At 51.3% G+C, this 27,357-nt stretch overlaps 9 protein-coding genes across 9 annotated transcripts; 6 read left to right on the top strand and 3 right to left on the bottom strand.

The window, feature by feature from the left end:
* The first annotated feature begins 44 nt into the window (after positions 1-44).
* On the top strand, positions 45-2,889 carry BCR38DRAFT_526921 (AFG1-like ATPase-domain-containing protein). The gene has a single exon (XM_040865374.1). It carries the CDS (start codon positions 448-450, stop codon positions 2,470-2,472), a length of 2,025 nt encoding a protein of 674 aa, XP_040712192.1. The 5' UTR covers positions 45-447; the 3' UTR covers positions 2,473-2,889.
* BCR38DRAFT_351466 (Sedlin) lies at positions 2,674-3,323 on the bottom strand (the record flags this gene model as incomplete). Its single annotated transcript, XM_040856642.1, has 2 exons — positions 2,674-3,213; positions 3,273-3,323. 2 exons carry the CDS (start codon positions 3,321-3,323, stop codon positions 2,674-2,676), a joined length of 591 nt encoding a protein of 196 aa, XP_040712191.1.
* A 391-nt stretch (positions 3,324-3,714) lies between these two features.
* On the bottom strand, positions 3,715-7,683 carry BCR38DRAFT_460290 (Adaptor complexes medium subunit family-domain-containing protein; the record flags this gene model as incomplete). Its single annotated transcript, XM_040862397.1, has 4 exons — positions 3,715-4,808; positions 4,889-5,047; positions 6,043-7,577; positions 7,637-7,683. 4 exons carry the CDS (start codon positions 7,681-7,683, stop codon positions 3,715-3,717), a joined length of 2,835 nt encoding a protein of 944 aa, XP_040712190.1.
* A 270-nt stretch (positions 7,684-7,953) lies between these two features.
* Positions 7,954-10,310, top strand: BCR38DRAFT_445050 (U3 small nucleolar ribonucleoprotein complex, subunit Mpp10). The gene has a single exon (XM_040860978.1). The coding sequence runs from the start codon at positions 8,015-8,017 to the stop codon at positions 10,220-10,222; it is 2,208 nt and encodes a 735-aa protein (XP_040712189.1). The 5' UTR covers positions 7,954-8,014; the 3' UTR covers positions 10,223-10,310.
* A 226-nt stretch (positions 10,311-10,536) lies between these two features.
* BCR38DRAFT_351323 (uncharacterized protein) lies at positions 10,537-10,941 on the top strand (the record flags this gene model as incomplete). The annotated part of the gene is made up of 2 exons (XM_040856633.1): positions 10,537-10,645; positions 10,760-10,941. 2 exons carry the CDS (start codon positions 10,537-10,539, stop codon positions 10,939-10,941), a joined length of 291 nt encoding a protein of 96 aa, XP_040712188.1.
* A 3,028-nt stretch (positions 10,942-13,969) lies between these two features.
* Positions 13,970-18,197, top strand: BCR38DRAFT_460287 (uncharacterized protein; the record flags this gene model as incomplete). Its single annotated transcript, XM_040862396.1, has 2 exons — positions 13,970-17,032; positions 17,088-18,197. 2 exons carry the CDS (start codon positions 13,970-13,972, stop codon positions 18,195-18,197), a joined length of 4,173 nt encoding a protein of 1,390 aa, XP_040712187.1.
* A 1,315-nt stretch (positions 18,198-19,512) lies between these two features.
* BCR38DRAFT_398814 (uncharacterized protein) lies at positions 19,513-20,177 on the bottom strand. The gene has a single exon (XM_040857698.1). The coding sequence runs from the start codon at positions 20,078-20,080 to the stop codon at positions 19,880-19,882; it is 201 nt and encodes a 66-aa protein (XP_040712186.1). The 5' UTR covers positions 20,081-20,177; the 3' UTR covers positions 19,513-19,879.
* A 5,421-nt stretch (positions 20,178-25,598) lies between these two features.
* Positions 25,599-25,844, top strand: BCR38DRAFT_350894 (uncharacterized protein; the record flags this gene model as incomplete). The annotated part of the gene is made up of 1 exon (XM_040856609.1): positions 25,599-25,844. The coding sequence occupies one exon, from the start codon at positions 25,599-25,601 to the stop codon at positions 25,842-25,844; it is 246 nt and encodes an 81-aa protein (XP_040712185.1).
* A 228-nt stretch (positions 25,845-26,072) lies between these two features.
* On the top strand, positions 26,073-26,790 carry BCR38DRAFT_60121 (uncharacterized protein). Its single transcript, XM_040865515.1, has one exon. It carries the CDS (start codon positions 26,281-26,283, stop codon positions 26,677-26,679), a length of 399 nt encoding a protein of 132 aa, XP_040712184.1. The 5' UTR covers positions 26,073-26,280; the 3' UTR covers positions 26,680-26,790.
* Positions 26,791-27,357: the final 567 nt, after the last annotated feature.

Raw genomic sequence — 27,357 nt, 5'->3', positions numbered from 1 at the left:
CACCCGTGGTACCTGCCGAAGCTGATCGCCGTACAAGGGTCCTTCTCGAAGAACGGCGACGGCGATGATGACCTCAACGTTTCCGGTGTCTTAAGTTGGAAAAACCTCGTGCCTTTCTTACTTTTCGGTTGTCCCTGGATTGGGTAGGTGACCAAGCATACAGATCTGATCTATTGTTTTGGTATCTTGTTTGACCTCGATCTTTGGGTATCCGTCAAATTCACTCTAACTCGGTATTTGGTTTTACATTTATTCTTTCAGGGGCCGTCTTCAGGATCTTGAGCCGGGTGGCCATATGAGGAGATGCCACATGCTTGAATACCTCTGAAAGGACAGGCCTACAAGTCAATTGATTCTACCTAAGTCAATAAGGATCATACAAGCAGTTGCTAAAACGAGGCATTTTTTAAGCATTTATTACGCATTATATTTATATCCCCTACCAAAATGAAACGGGCTATAACCTCGACGTCCATAACTATTACAGACCCCCTTGTCAAATACCACAGCCTACTAGCAACGGAGCTTTATTCCCCTGATCCAGCTCAACACAGGCTAGCAATCCATCTACAAAAGATATACTTTCGGCTCAAAGATTACTCGCCATCTATCGAGTACCGCGCCAGACTCAAGGCAATCTCTGACACCTTGGAGAGTACCAAATCGAGGAAATGTGATGACTCGGCGGCTCTGGCAATCAAAAGTCATCCCATATGGAGAAATCCTCTGTTCACCCGCTTCTTCGCCACGACCGAGGCCAAAGATACCCTGGCCATGACGAGGGTTCTGACAGGCCATGAAGCCGCTATACAGATAAACTCTCCGCAGGGGCTGTTCCTCTCGGGGGAGGTAGGCACCGGCAAATCAATGTTGTTAGACCTGCTTGCCAATGGGCTGCCAACAAGTCGCAAGAGAAGATGGCATTTCAGCACCTTCATGTTGCACACACTGTCTCAGCTAGAGCACTATCGGAAGACGCACACGCAACTCGGGAGCGATGACCAGCAGTACTCGCTCCTGTGGATGGCCAAGGAAATGGTCGAGAAGTCACCCATTTTATTTCTGGACGAATTCCAGCTGCCTGATCGGGCCGCGAGCAAGATTCTGAGCAATCTTTTTACCGCTTTCTTCCAGCTCGGCGGTGTCCTTGTTGCCTCGTCAAATCGCATGCCCGAGGAGCTGGAGAAAGCCAGCGGATTCGACTATGCCCCAGCTCCTAATATGGGAGGGCTGATTGGCCAGATGCTCGGCATAAGCAAGAAGAAAGGCAAGGGGGAGCTTTTCGGACCTTCGAGTGACTTTGCCAATTTTCTCGAAGTCTTGAAGGCGAGATGCGAATTTTGGCAGATGGAAGGTGGCAAAGACTGGCGACGTCGGGAAGCTGATGGGCCAAGGAAATCTGGATCGAAAAAGACTGGGACATCTTTGGCCCTGGACGCTACGGCAGAAGCGCTGCATGGCCCCCCTGAAGCTGGAGATGCGTTGGCTGTGGACAGCGACGTCCAAACTCCGAGGAACTACTTCCTGACTGGTGTAACCGAGGACAGGTCCTGGATCACGAAAGTTGAATCTCTGGCCACCTTCACAGAAAGAAGTGTACCATGGACATCATCAACCTTGACCGTATACGGGCGTACTTTTATTGTCCTGAAACAACATAACGGCGTAGTTTGCTGGGATTTTGGTGATTTAGTCTCATCCTACGGCCCAGCGGACTACATAACTATGGCGTCCACTTTCCACACCTTCATCATCGACAAGATCCCCGTCCTGACCGTTCTTAAGAAGAATGAAGCCCGGCGTCTGATCACACTGCTCGATGCGCTGTATGAAGCACGCTGTAAGCTCATCGTCCGGGCCGAAGTAGGACCCGACGACCTCTTCTTCCCCGAGACCAAGGTTGTTGTGAACCCAGCGCATGGCCAAATTACCGGTCAACAAGGGCAGGATAGGGTCGATTCGGATGCCATCCTGCCCGAGACAATCGCCGAGGTATATCAGGACCAAACGTCACCGTTCCGGCCGAACATCTCGACTTATACCGGCCCCGCCAACGCTGCGTACGACCCGGATCAGGACTCGGACTTTGGCCTGAAGCAGAATTCGCGGCTGGACTTTAGTAATGCCAGTGTATTCACCGGCGAGGATGAGAGATTTGCGTACAAGCGCGCCACCAGCAGACTGTGGGAACTTTGCGGTGCACAATGGCACGCTAGGACGGGTGATTGGTGGCAACCACTTCTGCCTGACGCTCGACATTGGGAGCGCGGTCCAAGTTCCCAGCCAGTTCCGAACAGACTAGGAGAGGGAGTGAAAAGTGACGCGTTTATGGGGCCGTCGGTGGAGCTGGATGAACTTGCTGGCTTGCAGCGGCTCAGGGTAGAACAGCTGCGCAAGTCCGTCCTCGGTGAGATGCAGCACCAGGGTAAGAGCGAGGCCATGAGCGAGGGTGCCATGGGGGGAAATAGATAGAGCATTGGCGAGTCGAAATGCATGTTCCAGAATATTAGACCATAACATACAGAGGCCTTACAAACCATGACCATGCCATGATTACCAACCATCTTGAGAGAACGCCAGACTCAAAATCCATAACCATAAAACGCCGTGCCATGTATATCATGCTTTATTTCCTTTGCAGCCCATGTTGTCCGTGATTGCCATCCCCATGAATTAGCCTAGAGTAGCACTCCCTGGCACCCAAAGCTCACCAATCCTCCTCATCTCCTGCGCAAACTTCCGGCTCGTAATCCTCTTTCCACCTCGCCCCTCATGCTCATCCGGGTCATAAAATGGGTTCTGTAACAACCTCACATACGCCGTCTGCATAGCCCTAAATACGACCTTGAGCTCTCCCTCCCTCAACCCCACACCGGTACCCCCCGTCCCACCACCTCCTCCTGCAGCTCCAACTCCCCCCGTCTTGGATGATAGATCCAACATCCGTCCCCGCATATCTACCACAACCACAAATTTCACCCCCGTGTTGGTCTCATAGCCGTAGGCGGCGAGGCGCTCGTCAACGGCGTGCAGCAGGCCGAAGTCGCCCGAGAGTAAGGTGTTCGAGGAACTTGCGTGGCGGGCGCGCGATTCGAATATGTCGAGGGTGCTGGAGAGGAGGAGGGAGAATTGGAGGGGGGTGCGTAGGGGTATGGGAGAGCCGGTTTGCGCATCGGTTGAGGTTGGGATGATGGTAGTGTGGAGGGGTTTATTCTGTTTATTGGGTCAGCGGTATTGATCTAGATGGTGAGGGATAGGTTTGAGGAACGCACATTTCGGCCTATTATGCCTAGGCAAGCTATTGAGGGGACTGCTGTCGCCATTGCGCTAAGGTGGATGGGAATGCAGAGAGGTAGCTCAAAGCTCACAGCTGAAGTTGAAAGCCCTGACGTTGGAGCTGAAGGAGCTGAAGTTGGGGAAGTTCAGAGCTTCAACGTGCTGCCCCACCAGCCGAGAAGCTCGACAGGTTTTAGATTATTCCCAAGCTCCTGCCCTACAACGCAACACTGCATTATTCATTTGTTTAGATTGACGATGCTTAATACTCTCGTACGTGTTGTGCCCTGACAAATTTCCGTTCGCTGAGGAAATAGGTACATGCTATGAGACTTGCTGTCTCTACACTAACAAATAACGCCGCCTCCAGAGGTCTAGTTGCCTCAGTCTTGCATGATATAAGACATACACCCAGAATAATCAATGAACCCTTGACCATTACGGTTCCTCCTCTTCAGTTAATGATTCCGTCTTCTCAAGCCCGCTCAACACCTCCTCAATCTCAGACGGATCAGTAATAGCCCATACGCCCCCGCCTTTAACCTCGCTCATACCTTTCATGCCCACCTCCTTGCCCACAAGATTCCTGCCGACCTTGCCCGGACCAATCCCAATCCACCGTCTAACCTTCTCTTCTTGATCCAGATACTTGATACTATCCCACCACTTCACCGTCTCGAGACATTGTCGGGCCAGCAAATCCTTCACTTCTTCCTTACTACCGAACGGCCGCGCAGTCACATTACTCACACAAGGCACTACCCCAAGATTTGTAACCACATCCATATCCTCGCGACCCTTCACTCGGCTCTTACCAGCTAACAGCTCGCGCATCACGGCAACAGCAGGCCGCATAATGGGGCTATGAAATGGACTGTCGCTCCTCAGCGGCACAGCCCTTGGATCATGCCCTAGAAATTGGCGAACATGCGTGATCAACTCATTAATCTTGGCCAAGTTGCCAGACACCACGATCTGGTTCTTCGAGTTAATGTTCGCAATCAGCACCTGGTCGATGGGTTGCACGTGCTCGGCGTGATCACTCCGCGCCCCGGCGCTACGGTAACCGACGAAGTCGTCGATGGCTTCGATGAGCGATTCCAAGTATCCCGGTTCGGTAATAATAGCAACCATGCCGTACTCGCCACCCCACTTGTCCTTAGCGCCGCGTGTGGCCTCGGCCATGCTTTCTGCCCGCCTCCGCACCATGTACAGCGCGTCCTCGAACGTCAGCACACCAGCGGCGACCAGAGCGGCGAATTCGCCCAGAGAATGACCCAACGAGACGTCAATACGCTCTGCTACTTTGAAGTCAAATTCGCGTTCCAGTATTCGTAGAATTAGGATACTGGTTGCCATTATGGCCGGTTGAGCATTCGGCGTCGCAGTAAGGGCTTTGGAGGGACCATCACGTATTATGTCGGAGAGTTTGAAGCCAAGTAATGAGTCGATTTCATCCATTATAGGCTGTGCTGTGCGCGGAAATGCTTCGAGCCAGGGAGTTAGCATGCCAACTCGCTGGACGCCTTGCCCTAAGTAGTGACTCCTGTTAGCCCAAGCTGCCCCGCACCATTAGGTCATTAGATATGGTAGAAACCAACGACCAACCCACCTGGGAAGAAGATAGCCGTCCGCGGCCGCAATCTCTTGCCCGTTGAGGCGTGTCGCCACTCATTGCTCCCAGAGCACAATTGAGCAAGACGTGACGTCGCTGAAGCTACCCGTAGAGTCGAGTCATGGGTGTGGGGCACAAGGCCGTGAGCTACACGGGCTGTCCGGCGCATCGAGAAGGCGAGTGCGCTCATCGCCGTGCGCCAGCTATGACTGAGCCGCGGCGGTTGAAGTTGACGGTCATCGAATTTGGGGACTCGGGCGTCAGAGTGACAGGTCAACAAAACATTATTTCGCGTTGATGCAGGGGCGTGGTAGTGTTAAAGTTGCCAACAGGAACTATGAATTGACCGAATGTTGGAAGACAACGCCTCCCCACCTGCCTTCCCATTAACTGTGCTGCCCCACAAATGCGGACAACAACTTGCTTCGGACGTGCGGCTGCCAAAACCCCACTTTCCCCGGACTCTTGAACCTGTACCTCGGGATGGAGATCATACGAGAGAGCCATTTGGCCGTGTATACATGCTTTCAACATCCGGTTTAGGTAAGTCGGAACTTGAAGTTTTATTTCACCGTGGTGAGACTGTCGTGATCACGGTTCCTGTTGGAATTTGCCCCTTTTTGTAGCCACAGGGTAACTTCGTTCCACGGCAGCTTTACACGACCTCTGGAGAACTCAGGCAATGATGTACAAGATGGCCTTCTTCAGACGTGTGGTAGCAATATCCATGTTTGATCGCACCTGTGTAGCGCAGTTTTTGTTTTCAAAAATATCAATCGGTATCGTACAGCTTATAGCGCCGCTCGTGGCGTCTATGATTATAAACATTAGGCTGCTCCCTGTAGAGAACGTTGGACTACGAGGTAGAACTGCGGCAACGTTTGGCATAGGAAGGACAAAAAAAGGCACGAAGATACTTTTCTATATGCTCAAGTGTCGTGCTTTGAGAAACAGCTGGTAAGTTGGTTAATTGCAGATGCCATAAGCTTGATACTCACGACAAAGGCAGCATGGACAGGGTTTGAATTTTATGTTTCAATGAGCATCGTATTATCGGCTGCTAGCTTTGGTACCTATGTCGAGTCGACCACCACAACGCCGTACATGCATTGAATATCTCAACGGCCAGTTTCAGCATCGTATTTCAACACCACCCTTGCTGATGGTCAAGTACTTGACACCCTTGTACGGCTTCACTCCATCTCCCAGTCCTCGACTCCTCTTAGGGTCAACGACAATGCTGTCGATTTTGACTCCAGAGGGCACCCACCCCTTGACCGAGAAACTGATGGACGCAGAACTGGGCATCAGAATCTTATTCTGCGCTGCCTTCTTCGCATCCTTCTCGTCGTCGGTGCCTTGCGTTTTAGTCGTAGCCTTGGCGTCGGGAGTATTCTGGTAAGGTTCATCATATGAGTAGTCTTTTCCAAAACCAAAGCCGTTCGGGTCATCGTCTTCACCGTCGTCGGTAAACGGCCCCTGAACCGTGGCTTTAAGACTAAAGTGGGAGATCCCTGATGATAGCTCCTTTTGTGGGACATGCCATTCGAGGAACTTGTCCCCGGGATTGTAACTCGCGTCGCCTTTGCTTGGCCGCACATCGGAAAGGTTTCTAACCTCGGAAGGCAGCGGAACGGACACTGTCAAATCGTGAAGAGATGGAGACGAAACGGTACCAGGTTTAGAATTCCCTCCTCGGCCAGCTGAACCTGACGGGCCAACAGTGCCAAGTGTCTTGTTGATATTGAGTCGGATGTCGAATTCGGAGCCGGTCGACCCAAGACCAGTCCTTACCTCGATGCTGACGGGCAGTTTGAGATTATTCGAGCTCCAATTGCCGCTCTTGCCGTTGGTGAAAGGTAGCAGATCTACCTCATACCCAGCAAGGATAAAGCGGCCATCTGGGGGGATGAAGCTGAGCTCTCCAGGATTCTCCCTCCAACGATTTAACCGCACGCAAGGGTGGAACACTGGCAATTCCATAAAGGTGGCAATGTTGTGTTTGCCTGACGGACCTGTAATATTCAAGACGATATCTGGGACACCAGAGACCTTGGAAGTGCATGCGATGGTCCCATTCGCAAAAGCCGCAATCGGCCGGCCAGAGGGGGCCAGAGTGACCGTCAGGGTCTCCACGACATCGGCGTAAATTTCGTTAGAGGTGTGCCGTACATTCGCCCGTCTCCATGGCAATGCGGGGGCATTTTGTGTGATCAACGGCGGCGAGCTCGAGTTGCCAAAATTTGGCCCGAGTCCTGACGGCTTGCTGGGGAGACTGAGACTCCCGAAGAATTTGCCCAGCAGGCCTTCCACCTCGACCACATCTCGGAGGGCGTTCGGTTCAGTGGTGCTGATTGTGCCGGCATCGCACATCTCAGTCAGGAGCTGAGCCACGACATCGTAGTTTGCTTCAATTTTATGCGCCAGTACAGGTGCTCCTAGAAACTCTTCGAGCGCATCGATGACTCGGTGTAGGAACTCGAGGACGAGGAGGGGCTCGATTTCCGAAGAAGAGGTAGCTAGGTATAACAGGTTCGCATGGGTCAGACTGAAGACAAGCGTCGGAGGATTCGTGTTAGATAGATATATCAGATTTGGCCGCGGTGCTGGCTCGCTAAGATAGAGGGGGAGAAGGTGGGCTGCTGATAGAGGTCGCGAGTTGTAGGTATGAGAGAGAATGGCACGTCTGTTGTTTTCGAAAAATGTCAGCGAGTTTCTGATTGCAATGGCTTACGACAGACTGACTTGTGCTCATCGTAGATATGGAGCGCTTCTAGTACGCCTGTTGTCATGGTGGGCGTGGTGTAAAGACCAGGACCATCGCTGGACTGCTGGCGTTGGTTTGACGACGCTACCTGTACTCTCTGAGGCTGGAGGGGCTAAATTTCCAAGGTTCCTAGTCAGCAGCAGAAAGAGCTGAACGTCAAGCGGCTCCAGCCGGTGTTTTGCTTCGAGTTCTCCGTTCATTATGGAGACAGGCTAGTCTATTGACCAATCACGCTTTGGCGGGGTTAAGTCTTCTATCTCGAACTTCTGTGGTAGGAACCGACTTTTTTTTTCGGTGACTTTGTGTCTCGACTAGACAAACGATTCAGGCGGTCGCAGTGGTCTTGAAACCAAATCATGGCAGGACCTGCCAGCACCTCGTCCTCTATGACTTCTACATCTCACACACTCACTCATGCTCCCGGATTAAGTTTTCTATCCGCATCTCCAGGCTTAGCCGATATGTTAGCCCTATTCGACGCCATCAGGTCTGGCAATCGCCATGGCCTCCTGCAACCCACTGCCTCAATACCCAATGCCTCATTGCAGCTTGCAAAAGCTACACTTGACGGATATGCTGGGCAAGTAAGCGACGAGCAACAACAACGGCTCATTGAAGCAAACAAGAAACGCAAACGCGCCGACGACAGGTCAAGAAGAGGCGATGTTTTGAAAATACGGAAACTTCATGTCGACGGGTTCGAGAGCGGTCAAGTCTGGCAGCAGGCGCGGAGGATCATTTCAAGTGCTTTGGAGGACTCAAAGGAAGCGTTGAAAGCTCTGGAAGAGAGCTACGAGATCGAAGTTAACGGCGTCAATGGCGACAACGAATCCCTTGAGTTTGACCGAGACGGCCTCAATACCAACTCCAACGAGGAGGACGAGAAAGATACTGACGACCCCAGTGGGCCAGAAGAGGAGGTGTCGGGAGAAGAAGATGGAGACGAGGTCGACCCTGAGGGCGCAGAGGAAGGCATCGAGGATCTCGACGAAGTTGACGGCCAAGATGAGGATAACGAGGAGGAGGAATCGGATGAAGCATCAGAGGAACTGGTGGAAGATCCAAATGGCCTTAATGACGGCTTCTTCTCCATTGACGATTTCAATAAGCAGACGCAATGGTTCGAGAATCAAGATGCCAAAGCAGACCCCAACACGGACGTGGCAAGCGAAGACGAGGAAATAAACTGGCACGCTGATCCTATGACTGAAGATACCGTCATCAACGGTAAGCCGAGCAAGAATGGACATGACAATGTTGAAGATGAGCTGCCCTCAGATATAGAAGACGAAGTAGAAGAGGGTGGCCCAACATTCGGCAATATGGACTTGGATGCACCGGAAGGAGAGAGTGACGACGAGGAGGCTGACGAGGAAATGGAGGGTGGCATGGGAGAGTTCAACGCCAATGACGTATTTTATAAGGACTTCTTCGCGCCGCCGCCGAAGAAGGGATCCAGGAACGGGAAACCGCGAAAGTTTAAAGAGTCTCGCATCCAACGGCCAGGCGAAAACGATATAGAACGAGCGATGGCTGATGTTCGCCGGGATCTCTTCGACGACGAATCCGACCATGATGACTCGGACACAGACGCACTATCGGAAGTGTCAGCCGGCGACCCCAAGTCTCGAAAATCTGCTCACGAGAGGAGACAAGCCAAGTTGGCCGAGGAAATCCGCAGACTCGAGGCCGAGAACGTAGCTGAGAAGAAATGGACACTGGCTGGTGAAGCGCGAGCGGCGGACCGGCCCAAGCACTCTCTTTTGGAAGAAGACCTCGATTTCGAACATATTGGCAAGCCAGTCACCGTGATCACGCCTGAAATGAGTGAGAGCATTGAAGAAATGATTAAGCGTCGCATATTAGCGCAGGAGTTTGACGAGGTGATGCGAAGGCGTCCGGACTCTCTGGATCAAACAAACACTCGGAGAGGTCTCGTCGAGTTGGACGACACTAAAGCCAAGCAGAGTCTTGCTGAAATCTACGAGGAAGAGCACATCAAGAGCACAAACCCTGACAGCTATGTCAGCCAAGCCGACGAAAAGATCCGCAAAGAGGAGCAAGAGATTGAGCAGATGTGGAAAGAAGTCAGCGCCAAGCTCGATGCCCTTAGCAGCTGGCACTACAAACCTAAGCCCGCAGCACCATCTCTTACAGTTGTTGCAGATGTCGCAACTATCAGCATGGAAGACGCTCAGCCGACTACGGCGCAAGGCGTAAGGGGCGGTGATAATACGCTCGCACCACAGGAAATTTACAAGGCTGGAAAGGACACTGTTGAGAAGGGAGAAGTGGTAGCGAAGAGCGGATTGCCCGTTGCCAGGCAGGAGCTTAGCAGAGATGACAAGACGAGGAGACGTAGGAGAGCCAAGGAGAGAATTCGCAAGGCTGGCGGCATTGGAGAAAAGAAGCTGGGCGGCAAGGCTAAGTTGCAGAAAGATACATTTGCCGACCTCAAGAAGGGTGGTGTTAAGGTCATTAACAAGAAGGGAGAAGTCCTCGACGTGGAGGGCAACAAGGCGAAGGCGACCAAGGCTGCCTCGAGTGGGAGCTTCAAGCTGTAATTCCGTGGGTGCATGTAGAGGGATATATTCAATGCAACATTTTGTACGAATCAGAAGTTTGTCGATTGCAACTGTAGATTGTCGAAGTTCCGACACTGAAACTCGATGAACTTTCCCTTCCTGCGCGCGACCTTCGGCAACGGCTGAAGTGTTCTAGCTGATTTTCACTTCGGGACTAGCGCAAATATTTTGATGCTTCTTTTGGAACTTCCCGAAGCTCAAAACCTTCGAGAAACCTTCGAAGCCGAAACCAGTCCATCCAAATCAACTCGTTACTTGCGCAGCCCTCACGTCTTGATTAACTCTCGAGCACGATGGCCGGCGATAAAATCCCTAACATTGGCCACCTCGACAAGCCCGAAAATTACAAAGAATTGCTTAAGGCCGACCGGGGCGAAGATTGCGTCCCGTGTCGTGTCGTCGGTACGTTCTGCCCTCATCTACCCATCCGCGCCCCGAAACCCCATCCATTCACCAAATTAAATGGCGAGCACATAGCAATACACTCAAACTAGGTGGCTGACTGTGTATGTCCAGGTGGGGGCGCATTCATCGGACTAGCTGCGTACAGCTACTTCTCGGGCAACAAGCAGCTCGAGAAGCAGCAGACCAAGATCCTGGCTAGCAAGAGCATGTTCGGCATGAGGAGCAGACGGTTCGGCATTGCGGGCACGAGTTTGGGATTAGTTTGGTTGGGTATTTATCGGATGTTCATGTGATGAACAAAAGCAAGAGAGCGAGGATTATATGATATGATGCGGTACGATATGAGCGCACTGGTTGGAGGGAGGGAGGGATGCAGGCACAACAATCAGGGATATCTCCGCTCTTCGACGACATAGAGTCGTCGAGAATAGCTTTGTGGTCTGGGCAGAGATGTCCTGCGCATGCTGGATGTAAGCCGGGGCCTATGTGCAGATAATACACTCGTAGCTGGCTGTGTCCGACCTGGGTAGTTTGGAAGGACTTACGCTACGCTTGAGTCTCGATCGAGCACGGAGAAAGCAGCGGTAGAAAGGGCAACCGGGGCATTGAAGTGTCTACCAGGTGCTTGTACGAGATGACTGCGCGGTTGAGAAAGGGCAAAGCCTCAAGGATGTGCATCTGCCGGACATTTACGCTCAAGTACGAATAGTACAGCCATCCAGGCCCAGAATTCAAGAGCGTTTACATAAATTTTTAGTAGTCGCATAATATGGTATATAGCCCAGAAGTAGATGCGTACGTATAACAATGTAACTGCAGATGTTGCAGCTGCCAAGTCATCGGCCCTTGCGTGGCTATTATGGCTGTTTTGTCAATTAAACTGGGCGACTGTTGGGTCAGCTGCAGTACGAGTATGAAGGGGCCCAAAACTAGTATAGCTGCGGTTAAGACCCTGACGATCACCGACCTCGGTCAATGACGCCGATCAACTGTTGGAAGGGGGCAACGGTGTGAGACTCAGAGGGGAATATGATTATGCGGTAAGTCAAAGTTTCTGGAGCGTAACGAGGTTATATCGAAATTTATACAAGCAAGATTCTCCTGTCTGGAGTCATGGTTGCTCTGGAAGCACACCAGGTTCTCAATGTTGTTGAGGAAATTCTAGTAGTTAGGCCCATAAGAAAACAAACGACTGCCGAAGTTTCGTCGTGATTGGCGGTGTCGACGACGTTCCACTCTCGGTCCCCTGAGTCGTGCGGTAACTTCCCACTCCATTTCTGTATTTTCGTCCTAGACTAAAGGTCTCCATTTGCATTGCAGTCAGGACTCCCATTTGGCAATGCAGAGGAAGCAACGCAGCAGGAGGTAGGGTCTTGTTGGCCGTTGGCCTGCCGCTTGCATGCGCAGGACCCACGACCTCCCCCAAGGTGGGTCACGGATTGAGTGGCCAGAAATGCGCATCAATAAACACTGCTGTAGTGGGCAACCACGGGGTTGCAGGAATCAATGCGCGGTGAAGTGAGGTTCCAAACGCTTGGAAACCAACATCCCACGTTTCAAGAGGGGCCAAGAGGGGCGGGAGACGCGGTGGACGGTTATATCAGGTGTGCGCAAAAGCATTCAGTCCGTTTGGCAACTAGGCCGTCGTCGCCGCCATCAGTTGAGCCACGTGCAGGAAGGTGAACAACTCGGTCGAGGCCAGCTGCAAGCTAAAATTCGAGATCCCACTACCTTATGTCAAGATGAGCTGGGATTGGTGGGTACCTGCTTCTGACAGGCAAGAGCCGAATCCTTGAGAGGCAAACTTCGTAATAGCTTCGACACATATCGCATGCTTAGGCAGTTAAGTGTATATGTGATGAAATAAACATGACCCAAAAGTCACATGAAAGAAGAGAAAGACATTTTGCTCTAGTTCGTCTGATGATATTCCCAATTATGGAGCTAAATAACTTATGTATCAGGCCAGAGGTCGTACTGCTCGACGGTGGCAAGGAACAAGGGACAAGCAGCAATTAATAAAGTGAACCAGCTCAGAGCCGTTTGCCCATGCCGACAAATCATAATTCCCGATAGATCTTTGTGATACCGTGGTGACTGCACTGCAGTGGTTCGAACTTGTCTCTGCTCCAGACTTCCAGCCGCGTTGATGCTCCACTGGCTCTCCGCACCGAGCCTCTCTCTCGTCGTTACCCGTCACCTGGACAAGCTTTTTAGTTGTACTATTTCGTCAATATAGGTTCGCCTCGAGAATGGGTTCTGCTCTGTGAGGCGGTCTCTTTTGGGCAACATCAAGCAAAATTTAGATTCCTAAGGGGCTGGGGCATCGAACCGATGTCCATCAAACTTGTGACGCGGTCTGGTAAAAGGCAATCTCATCAGTGCCCAGGTGCCAATCTCGCTTTGCTTTAGTCATAGAGAAAGTTTTGGGCTGGTCCTGCTTCCTTTTTGTCTTGCCAATGCCAGCCAGTTATTATCGGGCTTGAATTCCCTGTCATTGATTGCACTTGCAGTTTGCAGGCGACGGGCGTGCGGGACAGCCGAACCTGCATCGGGCATACTCTGTGTCTGCCTGTACTTCGTACTGGTAGCGCGGGTTGGTGGTGTGGGACCTCTGCATTTCTACTTCACCTCTTATTTTCAATTCCTCGACACAACATCCCAACTCTAAATCCAGCCCATCCCTCCTCATCTCGACGTTAGGTCTCGGCCACCATCTTATTCAGATTGGCCGTTCCCCCAGCACTGAATAGCACGGCTTGACAAAACATCATAAAACACAACACAACAAGACACAAAACAATACACGAGAAGCAACAGGTTGAAGCAACAGGTCGGCCGTGTCGAGTTCACGTCGGTCACGGAATGCGGTAGCCGAGGCGAAGCAGCAACTCCTCGCCGGAGTGTCCAAGTCAACTGAGATGGTTCACCGCGAGTTGCTAGACTAGTCTTCTAGAGATCCACGCGTCGCTCTCGAGATTGACCACGGCGCCTTTCGCCCCGTCGCATCGTCGCCTGTCGCAACCCCGAAGAATAGCTGGCTGGGTCTGCCTGATCGACTCCGCGACCTGTCACCTATGATCAGGGACCATAAAGTCCCTGCTGGACCGCGACCAGCTGTTTATTCCAGCTCCCGTTCGCCGAATCGATCGTGCGTCTATCTGCCACCTATCCCTTGATATGTGTCGTTTTTCTTCGACACAGACAGGCTCGGATACACGTTGTAGACTGACACTGTTTTGTTGCAGCATCAAGGAAAACATCAATCCTATCGACAAAGCCACAGCAGCGACGCATACGCCCGCAAGCTTGCACGGTCCAATGCTGAGTGCCTCGTCCTCCAACAACCACTCATTGTTTTCCTTTGGTCGGGATGGCTCTGCGAGAGACGTAGGGGACACTACGACGGGCTCTTTCGACTTCCTACCCTCGGTCAGCTTCGATGATTTGCAGAGCAGTATAGAATCTGCTTCTACCGAGTTCAAGTTGACGCAGTTTCCGTCGCCAACGGGCCAAGAGAGCATCCTCGACAATAGGCCGCTCGTGGATAAGATGGCGGGTCAACATCCAAATGTCACGCAGAATGGCGGCACAATACGCGTGGCCATCCAGCCCAACCCGGCACCGAATGCCCCCGCCACGGTGCGGACTACGAGGTCTGGCTCCATACTTAGGAGGCCGAGCGTCTCTAGCAGGCAGCCTAGCATCGGATCGCTGGCATCGGCTGCCTCTGTGTTTGACGCGTCTACTGCTCCTGCCGCCACGAGAACTCGTCGTCAGAGCAATTATCCTCCAGTGTCTAACAGCAATAACACTGGTGGGCGGCCGCCCAGAAAGTCGACCGGGTCAGGCATTTCCGACTCGGATTATGGAACCCGAATGTCGCAGAAGCGACGTCCTAGTCTGATATCGAACGCTTCAGATAGGGATTTGAGACGCACATCGACGGACACTTTCGGGAACAGTGATCAGTCGGAGGATACAGCGAGAAATCTCACAACGCCCCGGGCGACGAAGACCAAGTCCATACAGCCGGCCCCGAGGATATCGGCCAACTTCTCGACCAGCACCAGCAGCACGGCTACGCTCACCCCAGATGGAAACAGAAAGTCGATTCTCTTTCCCAAGTCTCCAAAGGCCGGCGTCGTGGCTTCCACCCCAGGGTCTGCAAAACGAGCATCGGTCATGCCCGTGCACAATACTCCCCATGCCACTGGATTAGGTGCTAGAACCATCTCTCCCACGGACGCTCAACGAATGAAGCGAATGTCCATGCATCAATCATCACAGAATCTCAGCCAAGTAATCAACGCACCCCCGCCCGCCATCGAAACCCGGCCTCATTCTCGCTCACCGTCCATGATCCCTCGAAAGACGTCCACACCATCGTCCTCGCGAACGACGCCTGATATCAACAGAAAGTCTTACAGCTCGGGGCTCTCCGTCAACTCAACGGCGAGCTTTAACACCCACAGGACGTCAACAGGATCCATTCAACGCGCAATCGGCCAAAGTGCATCGAGCTCGAGGCTTCCCGCTCCAAAGGCCCTGCATATCAATAATAACAACAACCCCCCTCCAGCCGAGGAAGAAGAAGATGTGCCACCCGTGCCCGCTATTCCTAAGGCCTATGAGTCGCCACAGGACGCATCCGCTGAGACCAACTCCGTTGACCAGAGAAAACCCAACCAAGCGTTTGACGCGAGTAGCATCAATAGCAGCTCAACTGGGAGGGTGTCAAACACACCTTCTTTGGAGCCTTCTGTATTTGTGCGCAAAACCAGCCTCCGCAAACAAACACCGAGAAAACCATTCGGGGGAAATTCTTCAGACATTGAGAAGCAGGCCAACGCCGCCAATCAATCCAAAAAGAATTTAGCACCTCTAAGGCTTCCGCCCCTCAACTTGGGCCCGCTCAGCACACCAACGACGGCGAAAATAGCGGCCCTGAAAGACCAAGGAAACGATCAGGGCCATATGAGCCCGCCGCCGAGCCGGGTCCTACCCAAAACCCCAACAACACCTTTGACCGCCTCGAAAAGCGGGTTCTTCTCTAGGGGCAGGGCAGACAGAGATCCGGAGAAATCGACTTTGCGGAGTAACACGTCGGTCAATCACAGCCGGGTGAATAGTCCCGACCGGATAGATGTAACCAGTTCCTCTGAATCGCTGATGGGTGGCTCGAGCAATAAACAAGCGCGGAAACCCAACGTTTCACCATTCTTGTCATCATCGGCTCCCAAGAATGAAAGCGAGTTTGGAAGCACCATCGCCAAGGCCAAAACCGGTGGGGGCCTGAACAAAATGACATCCCTCGATGTTGGTCTTTCTGAGTCCAGACCACAGCAGAAGCCTACAGGTCCCCGTGCCCAGAAGCAGTCGAAGCCAGTCGAGAAGCTACCCCCGCCTGAATCCAGCCCCGAACAACACGAGCCCCCAACGCCTTCTTCTATGAGCTCTTTGAGACGTAAACTGAGTCTTTCTTTAAAGCGAAGCAAGTCCAAGAGCAGCAACCATATTTCCCACGGTGCCTCTGAGCAATCTTCGGGCCATGCGCGCCAGGAAAGTATGCCACCGCCCAGATTACCTCTCTCCTCTACAGTAGGCTCGATGAAGGCTTCTAGCCCGAGCCACACTTCGAAGCCATCGAGTTCATACCTCGAATCAAGGAGGAGGAAGAGTTCTGCATCAAGTCTCAACGCAGTGATGGCACAGGAAAAGAGTCGGAACGACGTCTGGGCCAGTCCAAAGAAACCGACGGATCTCGGGAACAGCAGTTCAACGGTTGAAGCATTGGCATCATCTCGGGCAGCTTCTTCCGTGCAAAGAATTCTGCAGCCTCGGACTTCAGTCAGCTCTATCAAACAGGTTGAAGGTCCGTACACTGCCGACTTGGACAAGGACGACATGGTGGCCGAGGAGGAAATGAAGAAAATGGCTTCAAGAAGAAGAGAAACGGAGTTGGCAGCAAAGACCCTTGATGCTCTTCGGAAGAGGGCCAGTCCTAAGGAGCGTGTCGGGCCCCAGGAGGCCATCCGGATTGCCATACTAAACATCTATGAAAGAGGGGAAATCGTCGACTACAGCGATGTTTACTTTTGCGGGACCCAGAATGCTGCCAAGGTTCAAGGTGATCTGCATTCGAGCACGCCAAACTTTGGTTACGACGACGAGCGCGGAGACTACACCATAATTGTCGGCGACCACCTTTCTTACCGCTATGAGATTGTGGACATATTAGGCAAGGGAAGTTTCGGTCAAGTGGTGAGATGCATTGACCATAAGACGGGTGCTCTTGTTGCGGTGAAAATCATTCGCAACAAGAAGAGGTTCCACCAGCAAGCTCTTGTCGAAGTGAACATTCTCCAAAAACTTCGCGAATGGGTTTGTCAATACTTTGACCCTTCTATTGAGCTCAAGTTGCTAACAACGCTCACAGGATCCTAAGAATAAGCACAGCATGGTCAACTTCACCCACAGCTTCTACTTCCGAGGACATCTATGCATCTCTACCGAATTGCTCGACATGAATCTCTACGAATTCATTAAGTCCAACTCCTTCCGGGGCTTCTCGCTCAAACTGATCAGAAGATTCACCAAACAAATGCTCAGCTCTCTCAATTTGCTCAAACAGCACAAAGTGATCCACTGCGATCTCAAGCCAGAGAACATCTTGCTGCGTCACCCAATGCATTCCGAAATCAAGGTCATTGACTTCGGCTCCAGCTGCTTCGAGAACGAAAAGGTGTACACGTACATCCAGTCGCGTTTCTACCGTTCGCCTGAAGTCATCCTGGGAATGACTTACGGCCTGCCGATCGACATGTGGAGTTTGGGTTGCATATTGGCAGAACTGTACACCGGGGTACCTATTTTCCCGGGGGAGAACGAACAGGAGCAACTCGCGTGTATTATGGAGGTGTTTGGACCGCCGGAAAAACACCTGATCGAGAAAAGTACGAGGAAGAAGCTGTTCTTTGACTCGATGGGCAAGCCCCGCTTGACAGTATCATCCAAGGGTCGGAGAAGACGACCTTCGTCGAAGACTCTCCAGCAAGTGCTCAAGTGTGAAGATGAACCATTCCTCGATTTCCTCAGCCGGTGCTTGAAATGGGATCCAGACCGTCGAATCAAGCCCGAAGAGGCTATCCGTCATCAATTCATCACCGGCCAGAAGACTGCTGTACCGACTGTAAGAGCAGTCGCGCGAGACGCCTCCCCGGTCAAACGTTCCAACACCATCGCGACACCCCGGCCGCTACCTGATCCACCTGCAGCTATCAAAGCTGGACCGTCTCTTCGGGCTCGTGAAGCAACCGGTGTCAGTCCGCATAAGCCTGCCCCTGTATCTGTATCAAGACGAACATCGGCGATTAATGGCCCCTTCACGGCAGCTGGAACAAAGAGAACCAGTATGGGTCAAAGCGGTGGTTCGAATGGTGCTGCAGTGGGAGGCAGCAACCTGCCCCGTGTTGCCGGTCGCAGCGTTAGTGGCAAACAGGACCTCGCATCCGCGGGTGCAAATGTTGCTATGAGTCGACGAGCTTAGGCTCGTATGGGATAGAAGGGTGTTAGGTGGACTGTATAAATGGCGATTTGCAATTTGAATCGATTGTTCTAGCATGCTAGCATTGTCGTTGTTATGAAGTTCGTTTGGGTATACCTCTCTCTTTCAAGCACTTATACCACATACCACAAAAGGCTTGCAAAAAGGCGAATTGTCGGCTACTAATAGACCGTGTTGTTGTTTTTCGAAGGGCGCAGGGGAAATGATGGTTATTGACTTTCGAGGGGATGATATCATGGATGCCGAGGCACGCAAACGAGGAGGAAGACGTGCTTATCGTTTGCCGACTGGAAGAATGGATGGATGCCTTGCAACATGCATGGGGAGTCGCGTCGAGCCGAGCCTCAACTAGGCATAACGATCTGCTGTTTTATTACAACTTTTTATTCTACCCAATTCTCTTGTTATATATCGCCCAAGACCCCACGCACCGAGAAATACCCAGTCAGTCGCGCGACGGTGGATGCGGAACTTAGAGCATTGCTCTCGGCATCTTCGGTGTCTCGATGAATATTTCTTCTGTCTCGTTGATAAACAGGCAGAACGGAACGAGATGATACTTCTCGGCAGAAAGGCAAACAGGCTGGGGCGCACATGGGAATGACACTAGTATTACTACTACTACTCGTTACTATGACTGACTTACAAATGTCGTGATGGTGTGCACACAAGCACAAACTCACGTACATAAATATACAATAATATTCTATAATGAAATGAGGGAAGAGGGCGTGGGTTGGAACGATAGCTGTGATGCAAAGGCAAAGAGACAAAGTTCTGTGGACAGGATTGAACAGGATGTAGGCTCTACGGGACCAACCAATCATACTAAAGCTGTGCTTCCCAAACTCGAGTATTTGTGCAAAGGACTTGTGAGTTTAACTTCAAATATCTCTAAGATTAAGGCCTTGGGCTGCTTCCTTCCCGAAATCTCAATCCTTTGCTTTCTCGGTGTCTCAGGCTCTGAACCAAGAGCTTTTCTGCACGTTGTGTTTTGCCTTCAAAGTCACTTCTGTTCTTTCCCACTGCTGTACCGCCACTTTCATCAGAACTTGGGCTGGTAGATTCGAAATTTTCACTTTCTGTAACTATCCCCTTGCTGTCTTCTGACGTGTGGGGTGAGCTAACTGTGCTGCCTGAGTATTTTTGTCTGCTAAGCTTCCGCATTTGGTCAGTTCCTCACTTGCATGAATAGTATAGCCGATACACCTCGTGAATAATTTAAGGAGTTTATAATATCTGCGTTACTTCACAGCAAGCAGTCTGGAGGTGTTGTAGAGAACTCCTTCGTACCTTACCGCGCCGTCTATCTCAGATGTATTTGAGTCCAAGTCTGATTTATCCTCAATATCAACTTATATTGCCCAAATAACGATCCCCGCATAGCATTTTCCCAAGCCGGGTTTCCTTCGTTTGGTTGTTTAAGTCATCGTAGCCTTCCCAAGGTGGTTGTTGCGGGCCAACCGTTCCCGCCTGCTCACATCGAAAACCAAACACGGGATATATAACAAAAGAACAACTCGTCCTAACACGTACGATCATAGCCTCTGAAATACACGGGATCCCGTCCGCTCTCCCATAGTTAAATCAGAAAGCGCCAGATTAGTAGTTGGGTCGGTGACGACCAGCGAATCCCTGGTGTTGTACGTTTTTGCTCCCAGTCATTATTTTTGGTCAACTTCTCTTGCGTCTCCTTTTGTTATGAAGCTTGCTCTTTTCAAGGATTGGGCGCCACCTCTGATCCGTGTGAAATACAGCGACCCCCTAACCAGGTAAGACATCTGCAGGAGAGCAAGGACGAAAAGGGGAGTGGTCTGATGTGAGTATTTTTGAGAAGAACTTTGTTTTGGAAGCAAATTGTTCATCTGTTTCCTTGAGAATCTGTGATCAACTGAGGGTTTCTGTCATGTCAGTAGTCATATAACCCCTCATAAGTCTTGGTCTACCGTCTCATAGAGTCAGTATATTCAGTGTGTCACTGCCAAACGGACGACTGAGGCATTCATGGTACCGCCAGACGTGAAGGGGCTAGCAACCCGGAGGTCTTAGAACCATCTGTGTGCCTGGGGAGCCTCGATTCCCAAGTTCGGTGTGTGTGATATCAAAGTCCTAGACTATTATGGCTCTGGGGGCTCACCGAAGGAAGGATTGTGTGCAACGGCAGTTTATTCAATAAGCCGTTAGCCTGTCTCTGCCACCAAGTATATACATCAATAGCATACTCTAACGATCGAAGTTGCCTGCTTGCTCGTGTGATACATACGCTTTCAGTTGAACTCTAGGGAAGCTGAAGGCACCAACCAAGGTTGCAGCCCCGGGGGTTGCGTTTGCGGTTTGGATCCATAGAACAAACTGCATGACTCCTTCGTGTCGATGCTTTCTATGGGATTCTTAGGAAGTAGCTGTTGAACCTCGTGACGAGGACGAACTTCTTGACGTTACACGAACGTAACTATACGCACACCAAAATGCCTCAGCCTCATGATCCACCTGGGATTCGTCGTCGAATTTGGCAAGTGCATAGGCTATTCCTGAGCTGGCATTTGATTGTATGTTCTAAGGGTCGATACGAGACATACCATCGAAAATTAAGTCCAAAAGAGCCCCCGCCAATGGTGGGATGGACGAGTTATAAAGGTTCCTGTTTCGTTGCATAGTTGCCGGAATCTGCCTCGTAATTTTTATCGCTGGAAACGGGCCTTGCTACGCCGCAAACCAGGTAGGACATGAAACCAGCCCTTCAGCCCTGGGGAAATGATGCCACACGTGCGGAGCTGGGGGTTTCCCGGCCGAAACGCACAGACGGCATCCGACGCAGAGTAGGATGCCGAAGGTGAGCGCGGAGGCGGGTGCCAGGCCGTTGGTAAAGCAGCAGAATCTTGCTTTCGTACAGTCAGCCCTATGAAGAGTTGGAGCGACTGGAACTTCAATAGAAGCAAGTCACAGCTGCCGCTTAACAGTAGAACATTATAGTACAAAGTAGTACAAATGTGCTTGCTTTTTGTAGATCCTGGTCTAGCTGATGGATCCTCCCTGACGTGCAGGACATTCTGCAGTCTGGATTCGATACTGTCCAGTACACGCTACCGAAATTATTTCGATATTGACTCAGGTGTTATCAGTGTAGAGTGTAGACGCTGTCTGCCCTCGTGGCTATCTGAGTGTGTTACCCTAGCCTCGCAGCTTGCATCGTCCCATGTTGCGCTTACCGTGGTTCCCTCAATGCTGGGATGACAGCTCATAACGGACGAATTTGGCTCTCTTGGAGGCCGGTGGATCTGACTCGACGCTATCGCGACTTGTGCCGCTGGCCAAGCCTCACAATGGGGGTAAAAGGATGAGAACCTAAGCTCATTCAAGATATATTCTTCGAGAACAAATTATCCATTGGGGGCTCAGTTTCCATGAACGTTTTGGTTTTTGTTGCTAAGTTCAACTCGCAATCGAGCTCTCAGAAAACATTTGTTCCAATGACTGCATTCACATCATCGGGACAATACGAAAATAGCAGGAGCCATAGCGACGCGCCATCCGGACGGGCAGAAGTCATTTTGGGGAGCTTGCTTTCCCATATGCCGGGCGCAGACCTTCGTATAGAACACATGATGTCAACCAGACAAGGTAAGCGATGATGTCGAAGGGCTTGGATTTGTGCTCAGATGATATGGTCTGCATATTGTTGCCTGGAACGTCTTGATCGAGATGCTTCCTGGTTTAACAAAGCTGCCGAGTCTACTTTTCCAAGATGACTGATATTGTTATGGATTCCGCCGACGACTCCGGCCGCGCCGGTGGAGCGCCGGATATAAGCGCCGACACGGCGGGTCTTTGGACCTCTTCCCCGTCAGAGACGCGCTTATAGTCGAGGTCCTTGTCTACTCGAGTCATTGTGACAGGTTAGATTCATCAGAATAAATCTTCAATACTTTCCAGAGGTCCGTTTGGGGCAGTCAGACAGCCACGGGATGAGGCGCAGCAACAGGAAATCCACAGTCGTCGAGCAGGGGGGCCATCCACAGAAGACAGGTGTTCCGAGGCACAAGCCGGGTTTGGCTTTGAGGCGATTGGACTTGATGCGAAAAATCCCCGGCGTTCAATGGCATTTTTGGGGGCATTGTGCATCAAACGAAACATCGGCCAGCTAGTGGAATTGAGAAGGCGACCTTGGGTGAGATGATAGTGGGGTCTACTTGGGATGAAGTCATCGCGAAGGCCTCGGAGATTAGGCAACACTTCGGGCCTCCAGTTCCTGTACAAGCCACTGCAGGAAGATTTCTCAGGATAGAATAGACTCGACTCATCTGACCCGATGACTTCCCGTTGTACAAAGCATTTGCTCTCGAATCAGGTTTCGAAGCTGTGTTACCTTCGCAGTAGAGGTTTGAAGCCACGCCTATAGCAGTCCTAGGTACTTCGTACATGGTCTGCGAGTCCTATTGGACCTCTGTACAGATAAGCATTCAAGAACTTTGGGTCCACATCTCGGTCAGAGTCATAATGTAGAGCCGCACTGGATTTGGAACCGTCCGAAAAAGAAGCGCCCTGTGGCAAACCTCAGGGTACAAGATGCTATCTTGAGCAGTAGTTAGACCACTGCGATGGCTCAGTCGAGGCAGCACTCCCACTACCGGGCATTGCCCACCAGATGCTACATAATGATAGATATGTTTAGAGCGATCCTCTTCGTATCCACATTTCACCTAGAATGGTGATACCATGGTGAAGATTTAACGCAACAAGATGGAAATGGATTCAGGTGCCAACCCATGATAGCCAAGATGCCAGGCTGCCAGGCAGCCGTGAGCCGTCGATTGCCGGCGTCGGTTATCTCAAGGTGCCGCTCCTCAGTGGGTGAAAGGTTGCGCAAGTCTGGTTTCGGAATCCACCTGGGCATTGACAGACGTGGTCTGGAGTACTAGTGCACGACGGATGGGACGACCCGGGAATCTGGACCCGGTGTCGAAGGCACGCAAAGTAGTAGGGTGGGAGATCATCAGGGCATCACGAATCGGTATGAATTGTGGTGTCTCTCAGGAGCAAGACAGGCACAAGATCTAGTAAGACCTACGCTCCAACATAGTACCTTATGCAAGGGCCAACCTCGGTAGGTACGGTTGCACCTGCCACAAATACTTTTGAGCTTTGCTCTGGGTATCAGAGCCACCTAAAGGTACTTACTCATTAAGTAAAGAATCAAAGCGAATAATTGAGAATTGATTTGACCTATCTTCGCCTTGCCAAGTCGAAATTGATCTCGGGACCAGTGAGTGTATCTGTCAATACGACGTCAATGAGGGTATTCGGACAAACTCTCGACCATCACCTTACGTCTCTGCTGCAGCGGGCCTCATCTGACCCCATCAAACCCTCACCGGGCCCCGCATAACATACACACCATTCGGACTCCCAAGCCTACGATTTCATCATCATCCCAGCAACGGCTGGGCCTCTTGGTCCGTTTTCCACATGGCCAAAGAGGATAATAGGTATTTTCGTCCATTCACAGACGCCACGCCCCTGCCGACGGTGAGAATGATGAGAGATTTCCCAGGTCGGATAGTCTCCTTCTCATCAAGTTGGCCGCTGTCAAGCTGACCTCGGCACTTGAGCTGCCTATTTGTTGTTAGCGTACGCCGACCAATAATGCGACCATGCCGCCCTGTGTCACACTCTCGATTGATGCATGCATTGCACAGCCCAAGCCTTACGACCCTGGTCTACAGGAAAATGGTCAGCAAAATGCTGAGAACTGGTCCGGGAAAAGGGCCGTCTATGTTGCTCGCATACTAAATCCAGCAAGCCAGTAAAGTCACTCCAACATGCTTAACTCGCAATATTCGCATGGGCTGCGAATTCCCAGGCGCTTGGGCTGACCAAGGTGACGATAGCATCATCCTCCGAGAAGCCGATTCCTGCGTACTGAACCTAAAGCCACCCCGCCTAGAGACCCTCTGCGGTCCACGACGCTGGCCACACGGCACTGGACGGCATAGCCAGCGCCTCTAGCACCCAATTCTACTATCCGTATCGTTGCTCAAGCTACAGAGGGGGCAACATCTCTGCTTCACGACCGCATAAGCCGGACAGGACCACGAGTTTTGCAGAATCACAAATTGCAGATTGCAGGCTGCAGGTCGATCAATGGCATCCACAGGTCGATTCGTCAACCTCACTGGTATCATCAAACGACGACAAGTGTGACTTTGAACTTCTAAGTGTACTTCCGCGCATTCTAGCTGCCTCTCTGGCTTTCTCAACATTGGCCGGTTCTCACTGCATTTGCGCAGAAGACTGCCCCGAGAAGTCAGCACGCCGTTCAGGTCGATCTCAGAGACGAGCTACATACCCACAATAACGGCATTTTTCATGTGCGAGTACTTTTGCTGACGCATCGTTACCGCACGGCAGCAACGCGATTGGCTACTTTCCGGCGACCACCGTGAGAGTGCGGTGACACGGCGAACCGGGGCTAAAGCAACGGACTTTTTCTGGAATACGTCGATCGCTCGGTACTGCAACCATCCAAGACATTCTGCAGGTCTCGCAGCACTGCATCAGCCCTGCTGCAAGTGCACGTAAGGTCCTAGTGCACCATTTCCCCGTTACAAGAATGGTACGGTATGATTCTTAGTCCGAAGCACCACCTTTCACCCATCGTCTTTCCTTCTCCGATCCACATGACAGTATCCTGTCAAATTGTCCGCATGCATGGGTCGGGTAGCTGTCGTACAGAAATCCACGAACCGACAGGCTGGCCATCCATCACCACAATACACCCCACTTTCTCACCTTCGCTGAGCAGCTACCAACCCACTCACACTAGCTGGTCCCGCAACTGTATACTGCGCCTTTACTCATCTGGTGAGGCACCTCACTCCTGCGCCATCCAGCCCATGCTCCTCCCATCATCTCTAGACCTGCATGTAGTCCCATGCCAAACTGAGAAATGCAGGCGACTGCTCAACTGCCTATGGGCAGTCAGATTCTTTCGTCATTGCTGCCTTACCCTGGTTCACCATCCACGACTAGGGATCCCACCTGTTCCAGGCTCCAAACCTATAAGGTTGAGATGTCTTCCATACCAGGCACAGGTTTCGACTCATCATCACCAGCACACCTCCCACTAATACCTTTTCTTTCGTATCTTCTGGGTCAGCTTCCTTTATATTTCAGTTCCTCGGTCAATCTTTGCCATTTCTCCTTGCTTCAGTCGTTCCACATTGAGCATCCCAACAGACAAGCAAACAACATAACGCCAACAAGAAAATCTATACCACTTACAAGAAGAGTCCCCTCGACTTTTGTCGCAACCATACCCACACCCACGCAATCGGAAAACAAACCCAGTTCGACATACGTCTCCTGTTCGAAAGTCTGCCCAACATGTGCCTCCAGGTTGTTGAGCGCTATTCGGCATGCCGCTGCTTATACTATCAACACGCCGTTGATCGATGTGGCAACTACGGCCGACCAGGACATGCTGTCACCAGGCGAACGATTTTGGTCGGATACGCTTGCCAGGACCATGCGCAGCAGAGCAATTACGGATCATACGCATCAGCTCAGACATACTCTGACTCTGGCTACTACAGTGGTCAATCTACCAAGAGCTCTCGCCGCCACCGATGAAATGTACTATCTTCAGTAATTGGCTGCTGCGCGTGGCATCATCCGCCAATACTGATGTTTGAGTTTGGGAACTGGGTCTCCTATCTCTACTGTTTCAGGCCGATGTCTCTGTCTCCATCTCGCCGGCCATCGCAGCTCTCCCTGCTGTTCGTAGGCCACGACCGTGTGATGTCGATATCGGCCCCCCTGGTGCTCTAGGAACTCTTTGGAGTTCAGATACCCAACTTCTGATCCGATCCAACACGAATGCAACGATACCACCATTCAAGCAAATGTTATCATCGAGGATGCAAAAACAATTCGAGCAGCCCAATTTACACGACGAACACTCCCTGCCGACCTCTGTCTACCGGTCCCTAGCTATAGTTTATGATCTCTTCAATGTTATACGCACACGGTCACGACTCCAATCAGCACATTCCTGAATTTTCCCCGCATGGTTTTGGCATTTTTATTTACACTGGCTCAGCATAGCGTTGCCTGGGGGGGTTTGCATCGGGTTTCGGTATTCAATTGGCATTTCGGCTTGGGTAGTGGCATTCGAATCATATGCCGTCTCGAATTGGAGGATGCGTCGGCTACAGGATCTCCCCACAAGTATTTCCTTCCTTTCCTTTTTTTTCCTGGTTTTTTTTATTGTTTGGATGGCAGCATACAAGGGTTGGGGTCATGCATGGGCGTAGGATTATACCAAGGCGTTAATGGCTGGCCAATGAAGGCTCTTGGAGGGACTGTCGGCATCTCTTGTTTTGGGTTTCATTTTCTCATTATTTCCAGCATCGTTTCTCCTGTTCAGTCTTTCTTATCTTCAAATTGGTGTGCGGCTTTTTTGTAACACCACACGTGTGTAAGCCTGCTCGGGTAGCAGTGTCATGTACTTCTAACGGAGACGAATAGCTCCAGATTCGGATGCAATGCTGGAAGGGGTGACAGGTTTACCTCGCCGGACATATCCAACCGCAGGATATCTGAGGGCTGTCTATACGGCAGTGCCGTCTGCTTTCTTTACCACAATCTTCGTCTGGCTACGGACATGGCGGGGACCCATTTACCCAGCTTAGAAATAGGTGCTCTCAAGAGTATTACACGGGATAGAAGACTCCAACTCGATAGAGAGGATATTTAGTATAGCAAACAATATACATTTAGCCAACCGAAACGTTTTCCTCAAGTCCACCTAGTCCAGATGTTGTTGCGTGCGCGATTATAGGCAGTCATGTCTATTTTTGTCCAAAATGACGAGCGATGATCACGAAAGCAAAACGGACAAATGTCTATTCTGTGGTCTGTAGGAGTCGGAATGTATATCAAGTCAAATTCCTGCCACACAAGCTATGTCAAGCTGAGGCATATGCTTCGAGGAATTATTTTGTCCGCGAAACAAAGAGGAGGAAATAGTGTATGGCGTCATTCTCACCAACACGGCGTCAATAGAAACTCTCACCGGGGGAAACAAATGGAGCAGATTCAGTCAGTCCAAACACTATTGAACTATTTACAAGCCCCTCCATTC

The sequence above is a fragment of the Pseudomassariella vexata genome (assembly GCF_002105095.1).
Source record: "Pseudomassariella vexata strain CBS 129021 chromosome Unknown BCR38scaffold_13, whole genome shotgun sequence".
Taxonomy (NCBI): Eukaryota; Fungi; Ascomycota; class Sordariomycetes; order Amphisphaeriales; family Pseudomassariaceae; genus Pseudomassariella; species Pseudomassariella vexata.
The sequence above is the reverse complement of the archived record's forward strand: the minus strand, read 5'-3'. Positions and strand labels throughout refer to the sequence as shown.